Genomic DNA, 16851 nt, shown 5'->3' with positions numbered 1-16851 from the left:
TGAGGGCTTTTTTGTCTCTGAATTCCCATGTGGATGAGCTCTAGATAGAATGAACACCAGCACTAGAAGACACTCAGCTGTCTCTAAATATCTATGGGCTCGTGGAAAACTTGTTGCTCATCAGGCAGAATTTATCTCCTACAGGTATGTGCCTGCTTGACAATCCCACATAATAAATTGCAGCAAATTTCAACAGTTCATATAACGTGCCTTGAGCTTGCGCACAATGCAGCGAAGCACCATATTACAGACCATTCCCCACCACCACACAAAAAGAGGAGACCAAATGCCTCCATTACTAACTCCATCCACCTGGCAGTAAGCTCCATTGAATTTAATAGGGCGTACTGCTGAGTAAGAGACTTGGGTGGCATTGTGGGTTAAACCACAGAGCCTAGGACTTGCCGATCAGAAGGTCGGTGGTTCGAATGCCCACGACGGGGTGAGCTCCCATTGCTCGATCCCTGCTCCTCCCAACATAGCAGTTCGAAAGCACGTCAAAGTGCAAGTAGATCAATACCCTCCAGCAGGAAGGTAAACGGCGTTTCCGTGCATGGCAGTGGTTCGCCAGAAGCGGCTTAGTCATGCTGGCCACATGACCTGGAAGCTGTACGCCGGCTCCCTCGGCCAGTAAAGTGAGATGAGCGCTGCAACCCCAGAGTCAGTCATGACTGGACCTAATCACCAGGGGTCCCTTTATCTTTACATTTTACTTCTGAGTAGACCTGCTTACGATGGTAGGCTTTTTCAACCAGTTCCTCCCCGGTTACCTTGCTGGTTCCTCTTCCTTTTGCTGCTCTTCCCTAGCATTTTCACCCTCACTATCCATCTCTTCTCCCATGCCTTCATTTCCTAAGTGGCTGTTTCCATCCCCACCAGTGGAGAACAAACCCTATAAAAAAGCCCAATCCAAAAGGGCTTGCTCCTGCATTGCTTCAGGCTGTGGCAAGTATGAAAAATTACCTTATTTTTCCGTTTATAAGACGCCCCCATGTATAAGATGCCCCCTATTTCGGGGGATTCAGATTTAAGAAAATGGGGGGGGGATAGAGGGCCCCGTGTATAAGACGCCCCTAATTTTTGACATTATTTTTTAGGTGGAAAACCTAGTCTTATACACAGAAAAATACAGTATGTTGTTTGCTACCTCTTGGTCTGCCACCTGTGGCACAAGCCCCCCTTTGCCTACCTCTTCAATCTGGGCCTGTCCCTCTCTCTCACTCACACATACAGTTTATTCTGAGTTCTTGGTGATAGGAGACAGCTTTTTCCCTATGCAAAAGCCCCCGCCAGGTACTTACATACTTTGTGAAACTTATGTTTTACATCAAGAAGCGTTGATGATGGTGGTATCTGAAAATGGGAGGGGAAGAAAATATGTTGTACTTGGCTTTGTCTTGTCTGTTTGTTTGTTTTTCACTCTGCTTTGCTTTTATATTTCTAACAGACCCCAAAGAGGTATTTAAGAAGATTGAAACATTTCCCTTTCAGTTGGAACTGTGCCATACTCCCTGGGCACAACTAAACCAAAGTCAAGCACTTTAAGTTCCATTGTCCTCATTTTATTTTTATTTTTTTAAAAAAAAAGGACACACACATCTCACAAATGCAGGCTCATGTAAATGATGTAACATTATGCACATTAAGGCATGCATGTAGATAGATGTTCAGTTCCTGTGAACCCGTGAGCTGGTGTCAGAGCAGCCGAATGACTGAGCTATGAGTCAGTAAGTTCAAATTTCACCTCTATTATGCAGGCACAAGATTCCTTTAGGCCAGCAATTCTGTCAATCCTTTATAACATACCGAGCTACAATACGGGGTTGTCTTAAGGATTATAGGTGAAGGACATTTGCACCTTCTAAAGTATAATGCAAATATGTTATTATTATCCCTCTACCACAAAAATGGCACGAGTGCAAACTGGTTTCTAATGAGAATGTAAAATGCAGACTTTTATGGAAACTGAATACCTCCTATCAAATTAAAGCAGTAAATCTAGATGATATATAACAAATATAGATAGATATGGATGTATGCAGGCTTATCTGGGACTAAGTCCTACTGATTTACTTTCTGAGTAAATATGCATAGGATTGCACAACCTGAAAATCAAACATTAAAATACTATCACATGTCAAATATAATCTGCTACCATAATATCCAATGTTAAATATCATGAGATATCAAACACTGGCACTGAACAGCAAGACACTGAATATTCAGCACTATTTTAATGTTGAAATCCACAGTAAAGGACATTACGAGTGCAAACTTGTTCTGTCTTCCTGCAGATGAATCTATAGCAGTTGCTAAGTAGGAGTCAAATACTGTGAAAAAAATCTAGCCTAGAAAATTAAAAGAGCCTTCATTTATAGTGGAGGGTGGGGGGGAATAGGCAGAAAAGCCGAATTTGAGATTTACAAATAAATGCATCCCATTTTCCAAAGCCTAGTTCTGCACTTAGGTCTGTTTGAGTCTCTGCCCTGTTTGAAAGTTACAGGGTTTCATCAGTGCCACAAGGTAAAAAAACAAAAGGGAAATCTATCCTTTCCTATGGAAAGTTAAATATAAGCTGCAATATGAACATCACAGCTGTAGAATGAGTTTAATGCATTCACAATCTGGCCAGGAAGGAGGTTAAAAATTATTGCATGTAGCCATATATATATATATATATAGAGAGAGAGAGAGAGAGAGAGAGGCAGGAAAGCAAGACTCAGAATACTCCTAACCATGTCTACTCAGCAGTAAGTCCTATTGAATTCAGTGGGGCTTACTCCCAAGTCAGTGGAGTTAGGCTTGCAGGGCAAGTCATGCATTTAAGATCACACATTCCACAGCGTGCTGGGGTAGGTAGCATGTGAGAAAAACCATACACACCACATCGACTCACCTTGTCCACTACACAGATCTGTTTTTTGCTGTGGGCATCAAGGATCTCCACTTCAAAGTAAGTTGTTTTGGAGTGCCTTAAGACTGGAGGCGGTTTCAGGTGGCCAGCAGAGAGGACAAGCTGAGACAAGCTGAAGAAACTTCTCATGTCATTATGGGGCAGTGCAGGTCCAAGGTCTCTCTTGTGCTCCGAAGAGCTGGGCTTATGTCTCCTGAACATGGCGGGGACAAAACACTAAGGCCTGTCATGTCAACGCTGGACACCTCTGAGGAGAAATCTGTTGTCCCGGCATCAGTTAAATACAAGCACAGGCCAGTGGAACACGAAAGGTCAAGTGACATTCCATTTGGAGAGTCTTAGTTTTATATAGCAGGATTGGAAACAATGGCTCTCTAATCCGTGACTATATTTAGCGGGCTATTGTAATGTGCTGTGTTACCTTTTTTTTTATTTTAAACACAATGTTTGAAACAACATGTCCTGTTCAGTTCCTTATCTTCATTTGCTAATAATTACAAGCCAGTCCATTTAAAGAAAAAAAGCCAGAGCTATAAAGGAACCAGAAGTGATAGGCAATGGAATGTCATCATTATCTATAGAAGCCGGGTGTGTAAACAGGTCCATTTATGAAAATGCAAGCCAAATGTCATCCGCGTGGGAGATGTTTCTTAATGCAGAGCACGTCTATACTAAGCTTGGCATGCCGATCAATTAACCGGTCAAATATTGTCAAATGACTGCCAAACGTTCCATGAGGGATTGTGTAGGTGGTGGCTTTCCATTTTTAATTGCGCCGCGCTGTCATCCGATAGCAAAAGCGAAGGAGCGAAGGCTTCCTGATTCCCAGCCTTGCAGGAATCGAGATACAGACATGCACACAGACTCCTGCATGCTCTCACACATTTCACCTAGGATTAAGCACCCCAGTTCAGACATCAGGCTAGAGGCTGTCACATTCCTGGCCTTGGGTAATGGCCTGGTCATGACCCAGAGAATGTGGCATTATTGCTTCTTGCTGCTGGCGTCAGTGCCCTGAACTGACACATGGTTCAGAGTAGAGTTCCCCGAGCCAAAGCACAGTACAAACCTGAGCACCTTAGTAGTATTAAGAACACATTCAAATAAACGAAAGCTCCATTGCCGGACTGGCTGGTTCCCAGGTACCAGCCAGGGAACTCCCTAGGGAATCCTCCCCCACCCCGGAAGAAGACTCAAGGCCAGGGGACTGGTGGTGAGACAACGATGAGTGGTTAGGGGGAGAAGAAGGAGCAGAATGAGAGGAGGAGGTGTCAGAAGCTGAAGAGGTAATGGGGTTTAGTGAACAGGAAGAGGTTGCGGCAGAGCAGAGTTCAGACTCTGAGGCAGAAATCGTGTCCTCCCTAAAAGAGGGCACGTGTTGCAGTGAGACCTGGAGACTGACCTCCTGGTTGTGGGTGGGTCTATTGGATAGCCACAACACCTGATTGGTAGGTCCCTCATTGCTGGGTTTAATCTGGCCGGCCAATGGGGTGCAGTCCAAATGGATCAAGGGACCTATTTATACCAATGCACATGTCCCAGAGCTTCCTCTTTCAGCTCATGCCCACCCGTCCACCTCTCCCTAATTTTAGGGCATTTTTGTGGTTGACCTTGCTATGCCGTTGTGTGTTGTCTGTCGTTGGGACAGGGGCACGGCAGGAATTTTCCCACTTGACTGATTGGCTGTTGCCATTTGGGTTTCGCCTGCAGCGTAGCAATTCGTCACAACTTGTAAGGTTGTGGAAAGGCTCTGGTTCAGGTGATAGGGATGGGAGACTGGTCTCGCCATCCCTATGTGAAGCGTATTCCGTTAAAGGAATCCAGGGGCTCAACTTGGTTTGGTCAACCCCCCAAAGGGGTTTGTGCCCGTGCTTGAGTCCAGGGGAGCATCTGGGGAGTGAACAGAGTCTGCTCCCAGGCTTTTAACCTTCCTCTGACCTATGATAGAGCTCTGGGTCAGCGCTACCTGCAAAGATGTAGGGAGCTAGTCGAACCAGAGCCTATGCAACCACTCACTTTCTGTAATCAATAAAGTTGTGGCCTAAATTCTGCCAAAAACCCAAACTAAAATTTGAGTCAAATGTGTCTTTATTTAGGGGGGAGGTCTCTGGGTCTGAACACGCAAATGGGTCTGGAGAGGAGTGGGGCCAGGAGACAGAGAGACTGGGCTGCTGAAGAATCCAGGGAGTCCCCCCCTCCTCCTGTGACCAGCACCCCTCCCTCCGGTCTCCTAGAACACAACGAGACATGAACAGGCAGTGCAGAAGGCGGTTATACACAGACACATACAACGTGGGGCTGCGTGGGAAAGACCCTGGAGATGAGGAGTCCTAATGAGCACAGGAAGGCAGGAGCCTTCAGTCCACACAACGACTTCATTGGGGCAAGACCTCCTAAAAAGATTTGTTGAGACCACTAGGCCTAAGCTGTGGATTGGTTCTGTGAATAAAGAGTTAACTTCACTGGCCTTGGGTGATGTATTGTTTTGTTGCTGACCTACACCGGACTCCAACTCTGACATCAATGCAGTTGCAGCAAATAGGAATGAATTAGTTTATTTCACTATTAATTGACCCCAAATAAATTATTATTATTATTATGCTGTATTGTTTTTAACACTTGATTGGGAGCCACCCAGAGTGGCTGGGGATGGGCAGGGTATAAATAATAAATTATTATTAGTAGTAAATAATAATAATAATAATAATAATAATAATAATAATAATAATAATACCTTTATTGTCATTGTACAACCTGTGTACAATGAAATTAAATGAGCCCCCATCCCCCCCAACACTCAATCTCTTATCAAACAACACACCACCTCACAAGTCAATTTCACTATGTTATTTTTCATTCAACAGCCTAACAGCTCATGGATAGAAGCTATTTTTTAGCCTGTTGGTATGGCTGATTATACTTCTATATCTTCTGCCTGCGGGTAGAAGATTAAAGAGGTGCTGGCCGGGGTGTGAGTCATCCCTGAGAATTTTTCTCCCTCTCCTAAGGCAATGATCCCTTGCGATGTCATCTAGCAGGCTCAGGGAACAGCCCATGATATCATGTGCTGTATTCACCACCCTCTGTAGAGACTTTCTGTCCATGGCTGTCAGGCCAGCATACCACATTGTGATACAATATGAAAGGACACTTCCTATTCTGGACCAGTAAAATGAGTTCATCATTTGTTGTTTAACATTATTCTGCCGCATTTCCCTGAGGAAATGGAGTCTCTGTTGGGCCTTTCTGACCACCTGAGTTATGTTGATTTTATGGTATTTTTTCTCCCCTTCCCTTAAGAATTTTTTCCCACACACCCTATTCAAGAATAGTCAGCAAAATCCCTCCACTTCATCACTTCCCATTTTGCTAACCAGGAATACAGATGGATAGTTTTGAGAGGCCATTTTCACTCCACCCTAGAAAATATGTTAAAAAGTTTAGTGCCATATGAAAATGAGTTCCGAACACCTCTTTGTATAGCAATCTCAGGGTGGATAGCAATCAGCACTGTCTCCTTTTGCCTACAGCTGTGTAGCATAGCATAGCATAGCATAGCATAGCGTAAATTCCTTTCTCTCTTTCCTTTTTTAGGAGAAATGTGTGTTCTGCTTTTGATCCGTGGCACTTTGGACTTGCCTTGTCATTCACTGCTCCTGTCAATGCCACATCACCCATCACTATGTACCCCACACATTCCAAGCTTCTTCTTGGAAACAGATTGCTTCCTACTGTGCAGAAGCTCTGATAGAGGAAATCACTGAATGAATGCTGCCTTCTCATGCTGGGAAATAGATCTATTATGACTGATCCAGGGTTTAAGTGTGGATTAATCCACAGTTAAACACTTTTGCGACATATTTAGGCACCTGAGTAGATGTCCAGTTTCAGAGGTGGTGAGTCCAAGCAACTGCTGTTGATCATGCATTTGGGACGAATCATTTGCTATAGAAATTGTGCCTATAGAAAAAGAAAGACATGAGCAGGATTCAGTGAACAACACAACCGGTTCCATGTGCTCCAAGGGGGATTTGTGTTTTTTTCTCAAACAATAGCTCTCCATGGTATCATCAGGAAGATTTTCACTAAAAGGGGGAAAATCAAAATTCACAAAAGGCATGCCCAAGCCCCTTGGTTGTCCCCAAGGGTAGCTCTAATGTTTAATAATTTTGAGAAATTAATTTACTTCTTGCATTTTAATAGCTGGGTCATGCACTTGTCCTCAGATCTCTTTTTTGGCATGAGTAGGAGTAAGCTCACTGAAGCATTTCCATTGATCTTTAAATAATGTGCTGATATGGCTATCACTGTGGCTTGCTAAAAGTGAGTGATTTATTAAGAGCAATAAATTCTGGCATATCTTAATTACAAGACATGATGATGTCGATTGGAAGCTCCAGTTCTCGCTGAAGTGATAAACCACAGTACCACCCAAGTCCCTTACACGTTACTTTTTGTTGTTGTTTAGTCGTTGAGTCATGTCCGACTCTTTGTGACCCCATGGACCAGAGCACACCAGGCACTCCTGTCTTCCACTGCCTCCCGCAGTTTCATCAAATTCATGTTGGTAGTTTCGAGAACACTGTCCAACCATCTCATCCTCTGTCGTCCCCTTCTCCTTGTGCCCTCCATTTTCCCAACATCAGAGTCTTTTCCAGGGAGTCTTCTCTTCTCATGAGGTGGCCATAGTATTTGAGCCTCAGCTTCACGATCTGTCCTTCCAGTGAGCATTCAGGGCTGATTCCCTTCAGAATGGAGAGGTTTGATCTTCTTGCAGCCCATGGGACTCCCCAGAGTCCCCTCCAGCACCATAATTCAAAAGCATCAATGCTTTGGCGATCAACCTTCTTTATGGTCCAGCTTTCACTTCCATACATCACTACTGGGAAAACCATAGCTTTAACTATACGGACCTTTGCTGGCAAGGTGATGACATGTTACTTAGATGCATTGAAAAAATTGGAAAAGCACGAATTTCGAAGGATGGCTGTGCTTTGGTTTTCTGTTTCAGAAAGCATGAATTAGGTGATTTGCTTTTAAATGCAAACTGAAGTGAATCATAGAATCATAGAGTTGGAAGAGACCACAAGGGCCATCGAGTCCAACCCCCTGCCAAGCAGGAAACACCATCAGAGCACTCCTGACATATGGTTGTCAAGCCTCTGCTTAAAGACCTCCAAAGAAGGAGACTCCACCACACTCCTTGGCAGCAAATTCCACTGTCGAACAGCTCTTACTGTCAGGAAGTTCTTCCTAATGTTTAGGTGGAATCTTTTTTCTTGTAGTTTGGAACCATTGCTCCGTGTCCGCTTCTCTGGAGCAGCAGAAAACAACCTTTCTCCCTCCTCTATGTGACATCCTTTTATATATTTGAACATGGCTATCATAACACCCCTTAACCTCCTCTTCTCCAGGCTAAACATGCCCAGCTCCCTTAGCCGTTCCTCATAAGGCATCGTTTCCAGGCCTTTGACCATTTTGGTTGCCCTCCTCTGGACACGTTCCAGTTTGTCAGTGTCCTTCTTGAACTGTGGTGCCCAGAACTGGACACAGTACTCCAGGTGAGGTCTGACCAGAGCAGAATACAGTGACACTATTACTTCCCTTGATCTAGATGCTATACTCCTATTGATGCAGCCAAGAATTGCACTGGCTTTTTTAGCTGCTGTGTCACACTGTTGGCTCATGTCAAGTTTGTGGTCAACCAAGACTCCTAGATCCTTTTCACATGTACTGCTCTCAAGCCAGGTGTCAACCATCTTGTATTTGTGCCTCTCATTTTTTTTGCCCAAGTGCAATACTTTACATTTCTCCCTGTTAAAGTTCATCTTGTTTGTTTTGGCCCAGTTCTCTAATCTGTCAAGGTCATTTTGAAGTATGATCCTGTCCTCTGGGGTGTTAGCCACCCCTCCCAGTTTGGTGTCATCTGCAGATTTGATCAGGATGCCCTTGAGTCCATCATCCAAGTCGTTGATAAAGATGTTGAATAAGACCGGGTCCAAGACAGAACCCTGTGGCACCCCACTAGTCACTCTTCTCCAGGATGAAGAGGAATCATTGATGAGCACACTTTGGGTTCGGTCAGTCAGCCAGTGACAAATCCACTGAGTGGTAGCATAGTCAAGACCACATTTTACCAGCTTCTTTACAAGAATATCATGGGGCACCTTGTCAAATGCCTTGCTGAAATCAACGTAGGCTACATCCACTGTGTTCCCTTCATCTACCAGGCTTGTAATTCTGTCAAAAAACGAGATCAGGTTAGTCTGACATGACTTATTTTTCAGAAATCCATGCTGACTATTGGTGATCACAGCATTCCTTTCTAGGTGCTCACAGACTGTTTGCTTAATGATCTGCTCCAGAATCTTCCCTGGTATTGATGTCAGACTGACTGGGCGGTAATTATTTGGGTCCTCTCTTTTCCCCTTTTTGAAAATAGGGACAACATTTGCCCTCCTCCAGTCTGCCGGGACTTCGCCTGTTCTCCAGGAATTCTCAAAGATGACCGCCAGTGGTTCTGAGATCACATCTGCCAGTTCTTTTAATACTCTTGGATGCAGTTCATCTGGCCCTGGAGACTTGAATACATCTAGACTAGCCAAGTATTCTTGTACTATCTCCTTAATTATTCTGGGCTGTGTTTCCTCTGCTGAATCATTTGCTCCAAATTCTTCAGGTCAGGCATTGTTTTCTTTATCGGAGAAGACTGAGGCAAAGAAGGCATTGAGGAGTTCAGCCCTTTCTGTGTCCCCTGTTTGCATTTCACCATCTTCTCCTCTGAGTGACCCCACTGTTTCTTTGTTCTTCCTTTTGCTACGAACATACCCATAAAAGCCTTTTTTGTTGCTTTTAACCTCTCTAGCAAGCCTGAGTTCATTCTGTGCTTTAGCTTTTCTGACTTTGTGTCTACACGTGCTGGCTATTTGTTTGAATTCCTCTTTGGTGGTTTTCCCCCTTTTCCATTTTTTGTACACATCCTTTTTTAATCTTAACTCAGTTAAAAAGTTCTTTAGATAGCCACCCTGGCTTCTTTAGGCACCTTCCATGTTTCCGTCTCATTGGTATTGCCTGAAGTTGTGCTTTTACTATCTCCCTCTTAACAAACTCCCAGCCATCATGAACTCCCTTTCCTTTTAGTATTACTGTCCATGGGATCTCACCCAGCACTTCCCTAAGTTTTATGAAAGTGCTGGGTGAATTTCTCTTGCACCCCTACTCGGAAGTTAAGTTTTGTTGCCTAAGAAAGTCTGTGTAGGGAGGAAAGATTTTCTGTGGCTCTGTCTGGGAATAATCCAGGTCAATGTAATTGTAGAATTTCTAAAGAGTCAGAAATTTGGATGCCATTCCCCCCACCCTGCACTGTAATCTTATGACTGAGAAGCATGTGGAAAGTGGAAAGGCATTAAGTTATTCCTGAACATTCAAAAAGTTAGTGTCAGCCTCCAGCAATGTCTATGTTACATTTGATGATAATATTTTTTTTTTAATAAATATTTATTAAAGTTTTTAAATATAAATGCACAAATAATAAACAATCTTGCTTCTGTCACAAACATAGTTTCATCACTTCTTTGGACTCCCTCATGTCTCCCGCTCCCATTTACATCGTTAAAAGTTTTTTCCAAACAAATTATCAACTTGTTTACAATCTCATGTCCACTCATTCAAATATAATCTAGCAATTCTTCCAAAAAATTTTATATTTTCTTTAGTCTCACTTATCATCAAATTTAAATCTAATTTAGTGGTGGCCAATTTTTTATAATCTAGCATCCTTCTTAACATTCAACCAAATTACAATATTTTTGTAGATACATCTTAAATTTCTTCCAGTCTCCATCTTCTCTTCTCCCAGGTCTCGGATTCTGCCAGTCATCTCGGCCAGTTGCATATAGTCCATCAGCTGCATCTGCCACTCTTCCAGTGTGGGTAGATCTTGAGTTTTCCAGTTTTTTGCGATGAGTATCCTTGCTGCCGTTGTTGCATACATAAAGAATGTTCGGTCCTTCTTTAGCACCTTCTGGCCGACAATACCCAGAAGGAAGGCCTCTGGTTTCTTAGTGAAGGTATACTTAAATACCTTTTTCAGCTCATTATATATCATTTCCCAGAAGGCCTTCACCTTAGGGCATGTCCACCAGAGGTGAAAGAATGTTCCTTCATTTTCTTTACATTTCCAACATTTATTATCAGACGAATGGTATATTTTGGCAAGTTTAACTGGGGTCATGTACCATCTATATATCATTTTCATTACATTTTCCTTCAGAGCATTACATGCGGTGAAGTTCAGCCCAGTGGTCCACAACCTTTCCCAATCCTCAAACATAATGTTATGCCCAATGTCCTGCGCCCACTTTATCATAGCCGATTTAACCATTTCGTCTTGTGTATTCCATTTTAACAGCAAGTTATACATTCTAGATAGTACCTTAGTCTTTGGTTCTAACAATTCTGTTTCTAACTTCGATTTCTCCACCTGGAACCCTAACTTTTTCATTTGATGATAATATTACACCAGACCTGAAACCTTTTCATCCACCAACTTTGCTGCATCCCATTAGGCATTGTAGTGTGGGCTGCCAATACCTTGACAACATTCTTGTTTTTGCAGTTCCTGACAAACAGCAACCACAGCCTCTTTATGTGCCATTCATGACTGTAGGGCTGTCTTGTGGCCTGGTGGGTCACACAAGTTGCACACAGTTTGTGTTGCACTCTTCAATCCTTCTTAAATGAGCGATATTGTGTCACTTTGCAACACACTTGTGAGAAGCATGTGTTGAATCACAGGATCATAGAATTCTAGAGTTGGAAGGGATCACAAGTGTTATCTAGGCAATGCAGGGATCTTTTGCTCAATGTGGGGCTTGAAGCCATGACCCTAACTGTCTCATGCTTTACAGATTGAGCTATCCAGCATGGCTAGGAGAGGGCAATTGAGGCCTAATGTTGCAATCTTGCTGTGAAGTGGCCTGCTCACCATTCAAAAACCCAAGCAGGTGACTTTGTAATCATTTCACCCACATTATATACAGAGATAGGTGAAGATATGTAGCAAATATGTCCCTGAGCAATAACTTTTATTCAATTAGTTAAACTGCTGTTATATCTATTTAAGCATAACCTCAATATAGTGGTACCTCGGTTTTTTGAATGTAATCCGTTCTGGAAGACCGTCCAACTTCCGGAAAACTCAATACAGAAGCCACATGGCACGTTCGACTTCCAGAAAGCGTTCGAAAACCGAAGTAGTTACTTCCAGGTTTTTGGCGCTCGAAAACTAAAACGTTCAACTTTTGAGACGTTCGAAAACCAAGGTATCACTGTATACTGCAATTTTAAAAGATATAGAAATTATACTACAACCAGGGCAGCACAATATAAAATCTGGCCTTTATTAATGTCTGTCTGCCAACCACCCACTTCCTTGATCTGTTTACAGGATGCAGAACAATTATGATACAAAGCTTTGTTCTGGAAACAATTTGTATTATAGAAAGAGTGAGGAAGCATCTAGCAAAGAAGATGGCCATTCACACAAAGGAGAAGGGAGCCTCCTAGTTCAGGCATGTCCAACCATGCAACCATGAAATCTACCGGTAGATCCCCGGATGATCCTGGTAGATCGCAGGACCCTTATCGATCGTGGGATTAAATAAAGTTTACTGAAAGTTAACAAATAAAAGCTGAAGAACTCTGGGCAATCGTACGCCAAAAAAGTTCAACAACTATGGGCTCAACAACATCTTTATCAACGACTTGGATGATGGACTCAAGGGCATCCTGATCAAATTTGCAGATGACACCAAACTGGGAGGGGTGGCTAACACCCCAGAGGACAGGATCACACTTCAAAATGACCTTGACAGATTAGAGAACTGGGCCAAAACAAACAAGATGAACTTTAACAGGGAGAAATGTAAAGTATTGCACTTGGGCAAAAAAAATGAGAGGCACAAATACAAGATGGGTGACACCTGGCTTGAGAGCAGTACATGTGAAAAGGATCTAGGAGTCTTGGTTGACCACAAACTTGACATGAGCCAACAGTGTGACGCGGCAGCTAAAAAAGCCAATGCAATTCTGGGCTGCATCAATAGGAGTATAGCATCTAGATCAAGGGAAGTAATAGTGTCACTGTATTCTGCTCTGGTCAGACCTCACCTGGAGTACTGTGTCCAGTTCTGGGCACCACAGTTCAAGAAGGACACTGACAAACTGGAACGTGTCCAGAGGAGGGCAACCAAAATGGTCAAAGGCCTGGAAACGATGCCTTATGAGGAACGGCTAAGGGAGCTGGGCATGTTTAGCCTGGAGAAGAGGAGGTTAAGGGGTGATATGATAGCCATGTTCAAATATATAAAAGGATGTCACATAGAGGAGGGAGAAAGGTTGTTTTCTGCTGCTCCAGAGAAGCGGACACAGAGCAATGGCTCCAAACTACAAGAAAGAAGATTCCACCTAAACATTAGGAAGAACTTCCTGACAGTAAGAGCTGTTTGACAGTGGAATTTGCTGCCAAGGAGTGTGGTGGAGTCTCCTTCTTTGGAGGTCTTTAAGCAGAGGCTTGACAACCATATGTCAGGAGTGCTCTGATGGTGTTTCCTGCTTGGCAGGGGGTTGGACTCGATGGCCCTTGTGGTCTCTTCCAACTCTATGATTCTATGATTCTATGAACAACTCTGGGCAATGCACCCAACCCATGCACGCTCCTTCTCTCTCCAATGACAATGGGTAGATCACAGCCAGTATTTTTTATACTGGGAGTAGACTGCAATCTCTTGGGAGTTGGACGTGCCTCTCCTAGTTAATTCGGGTGAGCATGTGGCAAGGCAAACCACGGCTGCTGGAGAGACTGAAAACTTGGCAGGACATGGATGCAATCTCACACTGCCAATAGAGACTACTCATCACTCTAAACATTCGGGTAGCTGACTATCACTCACTCACCACCTCCACAGTTCAAAACTGAAACTGAAGAACTCCCCGCAATGCACATGACTTTCAAAGGGATTTGAGATGGCCACGTGATTTGCACAAACTCGCTGCATGACAACCCTAGAAAAGAAAGAGAGAAAGCAAAAACAGATTTTGGATTACAGCTCCATTGCACGACTTGGGACACGGGTGGTGCTGTGTTCTAAACCACATAACCTAGGGCTTGCCAATCGGAAGGTTGGTGGTTCGAATCCCCACAACAGGGTGAGCTCCCGTTGTTCAATCCCAGTTCCTGCCCACCCAGCAGTTCAAAAGCATGGCAAAGAGCAAGTGGATAAATCGGTACCGCTCCGACGGGAAGGTAAACGGTGTTTCCATGCACTACTCTGGTTCGCCAGAAGTGGCTTAGTCATGCTGGCCACATGACCCGGAAGCTGTACCCAGTAAAGCGAGATGAGCACCGCAACCCCAGAGTCGTCTGTGACTGGACCTAAAGGTCAGGGGTACCTTTACCTTTACCTTTACCTTTTAAGCAAAACTTATTTATTCCCTTTATTATTTGTGCTTCTAGCCCACCCTTCACCAAATGGTCTCAGCGTATGTTACAAGAATGTCACAATTCGAACAAATACAATTTGCATTAAAATATGTGTCAAAATAGTAAAATAAAACCACTAAACAAACAAAGTCAATAGAACAGCCATACACAGCAATATAGCACTGCCATTAGAGGGGGGATTCATTGGTTTATTCATTCAAATTACGGTGATGTCCTGCTCCCATCACTTTATAACATTTTTGTGATAATTGTTGAATCAAAATATTTTATGGTGCACATTAACTTGTGTTTATCACGTGCAGAAAATTACTGTAAACTCTGACAGTTTGAATATTGAACCTTTTGGAAGTCAGACAGTTCTTCTTCTTTTCTTTGCTGCCTCAAAGGAACACAAATGCTGGATGGTTGGTTGGTTCCATTCCCCCAAATAAATAGGGCTCGAAAAATGAAGGCTGTGTGATTATGCTCTCATGGAACTCAAACCCACCCAGTAACTTTGAATTTCTGAAAGAAGATGGCTTTTGCGAGAAAAGCTGCTGTTTTATGCAAGCAGAATCGATAAACTAGGAGCACAGAGCTGTCTATTTCTTTGTAAATACACTGCCAAGAGTAAGTCAGCAATAACCCTCCACTGAACATGGAAGAATTTGTTTATGATGTCTTTTGAATCTGCAAAGAGATTCAGCAAAGGCCAGAAGTTTGCAGTTGGCCAGTGGGGATGGGGGAGGCCCAGGGTGCTGAAGAGCTTGGAATCTAGAGAAGGGCAAATCTCACATAGTAATGTGAAATAACTTGAGACCTACCAAACCAATTCAGCCTACCAGACCCTAGATCAGTGGTTGTGTGTGGAGGTCCCCAAGCCACCCCTCAAAATAACTCACAGCTCACACATAATTTTTGTGTGTTTTTGGCATAATTTTGGCCACAACTTTATTAAAATACAAAAATGTGAGCGGTTGCTTAGGCATTGGTTGTGACTATCTGCCCCACCCCCCATGGGGGACAGACTGACATTCCGCACGATGCGAAAGTCAGAATAGGGGAATACACTTGGGGGTAGCGATGGAACAGGGAACCTGCCCTCAGCCCTCCCCAAATGCAACGAGGGGCTCTTGCGTGGCCCTAGCCCCTTGACAGGGTTCGGACAAAAGCAATAGTGAGCCCCTGTATTCCTTTAACGGAATCCCTTGCAGCAGCAGCATTAGAGGGGCAGGCACAGCCAATCCATGCCCCTCAACCAACCAAAGCCTAACCGCAACCTTACAAGTTGTGACGATTTGCTACGCAGTAGGCAAAAACCAAATTGGCCCCAGCCAATCAGCCAGATGGACAAAATTCCTACTGGGCCCCTGCCCCAAGAGCAGATGACCCCATGACAGGCGTAGTAAGGTCAAAGCGAACAACCCTAAATATGGGGGGGGGGCAATCCGATGCACGGAGCAAAAAGAGGAATCTCTACGCCTTGTGCAGGGAGTTTTAGCATTTCTGGCTGTCAATCATCAAATGGCAACATTAACATCTTCCCAACAACAAGGGAAGCCCAATCACAACAGTGGCCAACGATCAATTAGCCCACCCCACAACTTTGGAGCGTCCTGTCGGCCCCCACCGCAACACGTGCTCTCCATGAAGGAGAATACGCTTTGTCAACATTTCCATTTTTTAAAGGGAAATTCCCTTATTCCGAATAGGATTCCTCGCAAGAAAAGGGAAAAGCCGACAGCTATGGTGGGGATGGGGGAGGCCCAGGGTGCTGCAGAGCTTGGAATCTAGAGAAGGGCAAATCTCACATAGTAATGTGAAATAACTTGAGACCTACCAAACCAATTCAGCCTACCGGACTCTAGATCAGTGGTTCTCAAACTTTTTTTTTAATCTTTCAGAATAAAAACTTGTTCATGCCACACCAGTACACCAGTATCTTATTGATAAGAAATACACTGGAAAACAAAAAGAAGCAATGCCTAGCAGTGCTTGATTTATACCACAGAACACAACTGCTTTATAATATGATCAGGGGATGTCCAGAAAGTATAAAACAATGCAGCTACATAAGAACACGAATATTTCCCAAAATATAATTATAAACAAGCTTCTTACATATGTCCCTTAAGTATGTATGCAAACTCAACGAGAGGTGTGAGTTTGCTTCTGCTGGGTAGCCTAATTTATATGAGGTCCAATTTGCAGCAAACAAACTCTCATCTCATCAGCTTTTCGAACAGACTTCTGGAACGGATTAAATTTGAGAACCAAGGTACCGCTGTATCTATATTAAACTTGGAAAATATTACAGAAGGTACTGATTTCATCCAGGGCTGCTTCTGTTCACATGCAGTTAACAAAGGCTCAGACAAATATTAAGGGGTCTGCTAACCACATTCTACGCATAAACATGCAATCATGCACATAGTGAGAAACAGAAACAAATTTT

General features: G+C 43.5%; 1 protein-coding gene and 1 long non-coding RNA gene across 2 annotated transcripts in view; one reads left to right on the top strand and one right to left on the bottom strand.

The window, feature by feature from the left end:
- TECRL (trans-2,3-enoyl-CoA reductase like) overlaps positions 1–3239 on the bottom strand; it is a 46180-nt gene extending 42941 nt beyond the window's left edge. The window contains exons 1-2 of the mRNA XM_081836348.1: positions 2897–3239; positions 1302–1353 (exon numbers count right to left, since the gene is read on the bottom strand). Of these exons, the coding sequence (XP_081692474.1) occupies positions 1302–1353; positions 2897–3115 (271 nt within the window). The 5' untranslated portion in view covers positions 3116–3239. The remainder of the gene's footprint in view (positions 1–1301; positions 1354–2896) is intronic.
- Positions 1–16851, top strand: part of LOC309327236 — a 621761-nt gene that overhangs the window by 552684 nt on the left and 52226 nt on the right. The gene's annotated exons all lie outside the window — the stretch shown is intronic.

The sequence above is a fragment of the Podarcis erhardii genome, assembly GCF_964252035.2.
Source record: "Podarcis erhardii genome assembly, chromosome: 13".
NCBI classification, from domain to species: Eukaryota; Metazoa; Chordata; class Lepidosauria; order Squamata; family Lacertidae; genus Podarcis; species Podarcis erhardii.
This window is presented reverse-complemented; position numbering and strand designations above follow the sequence as displayed.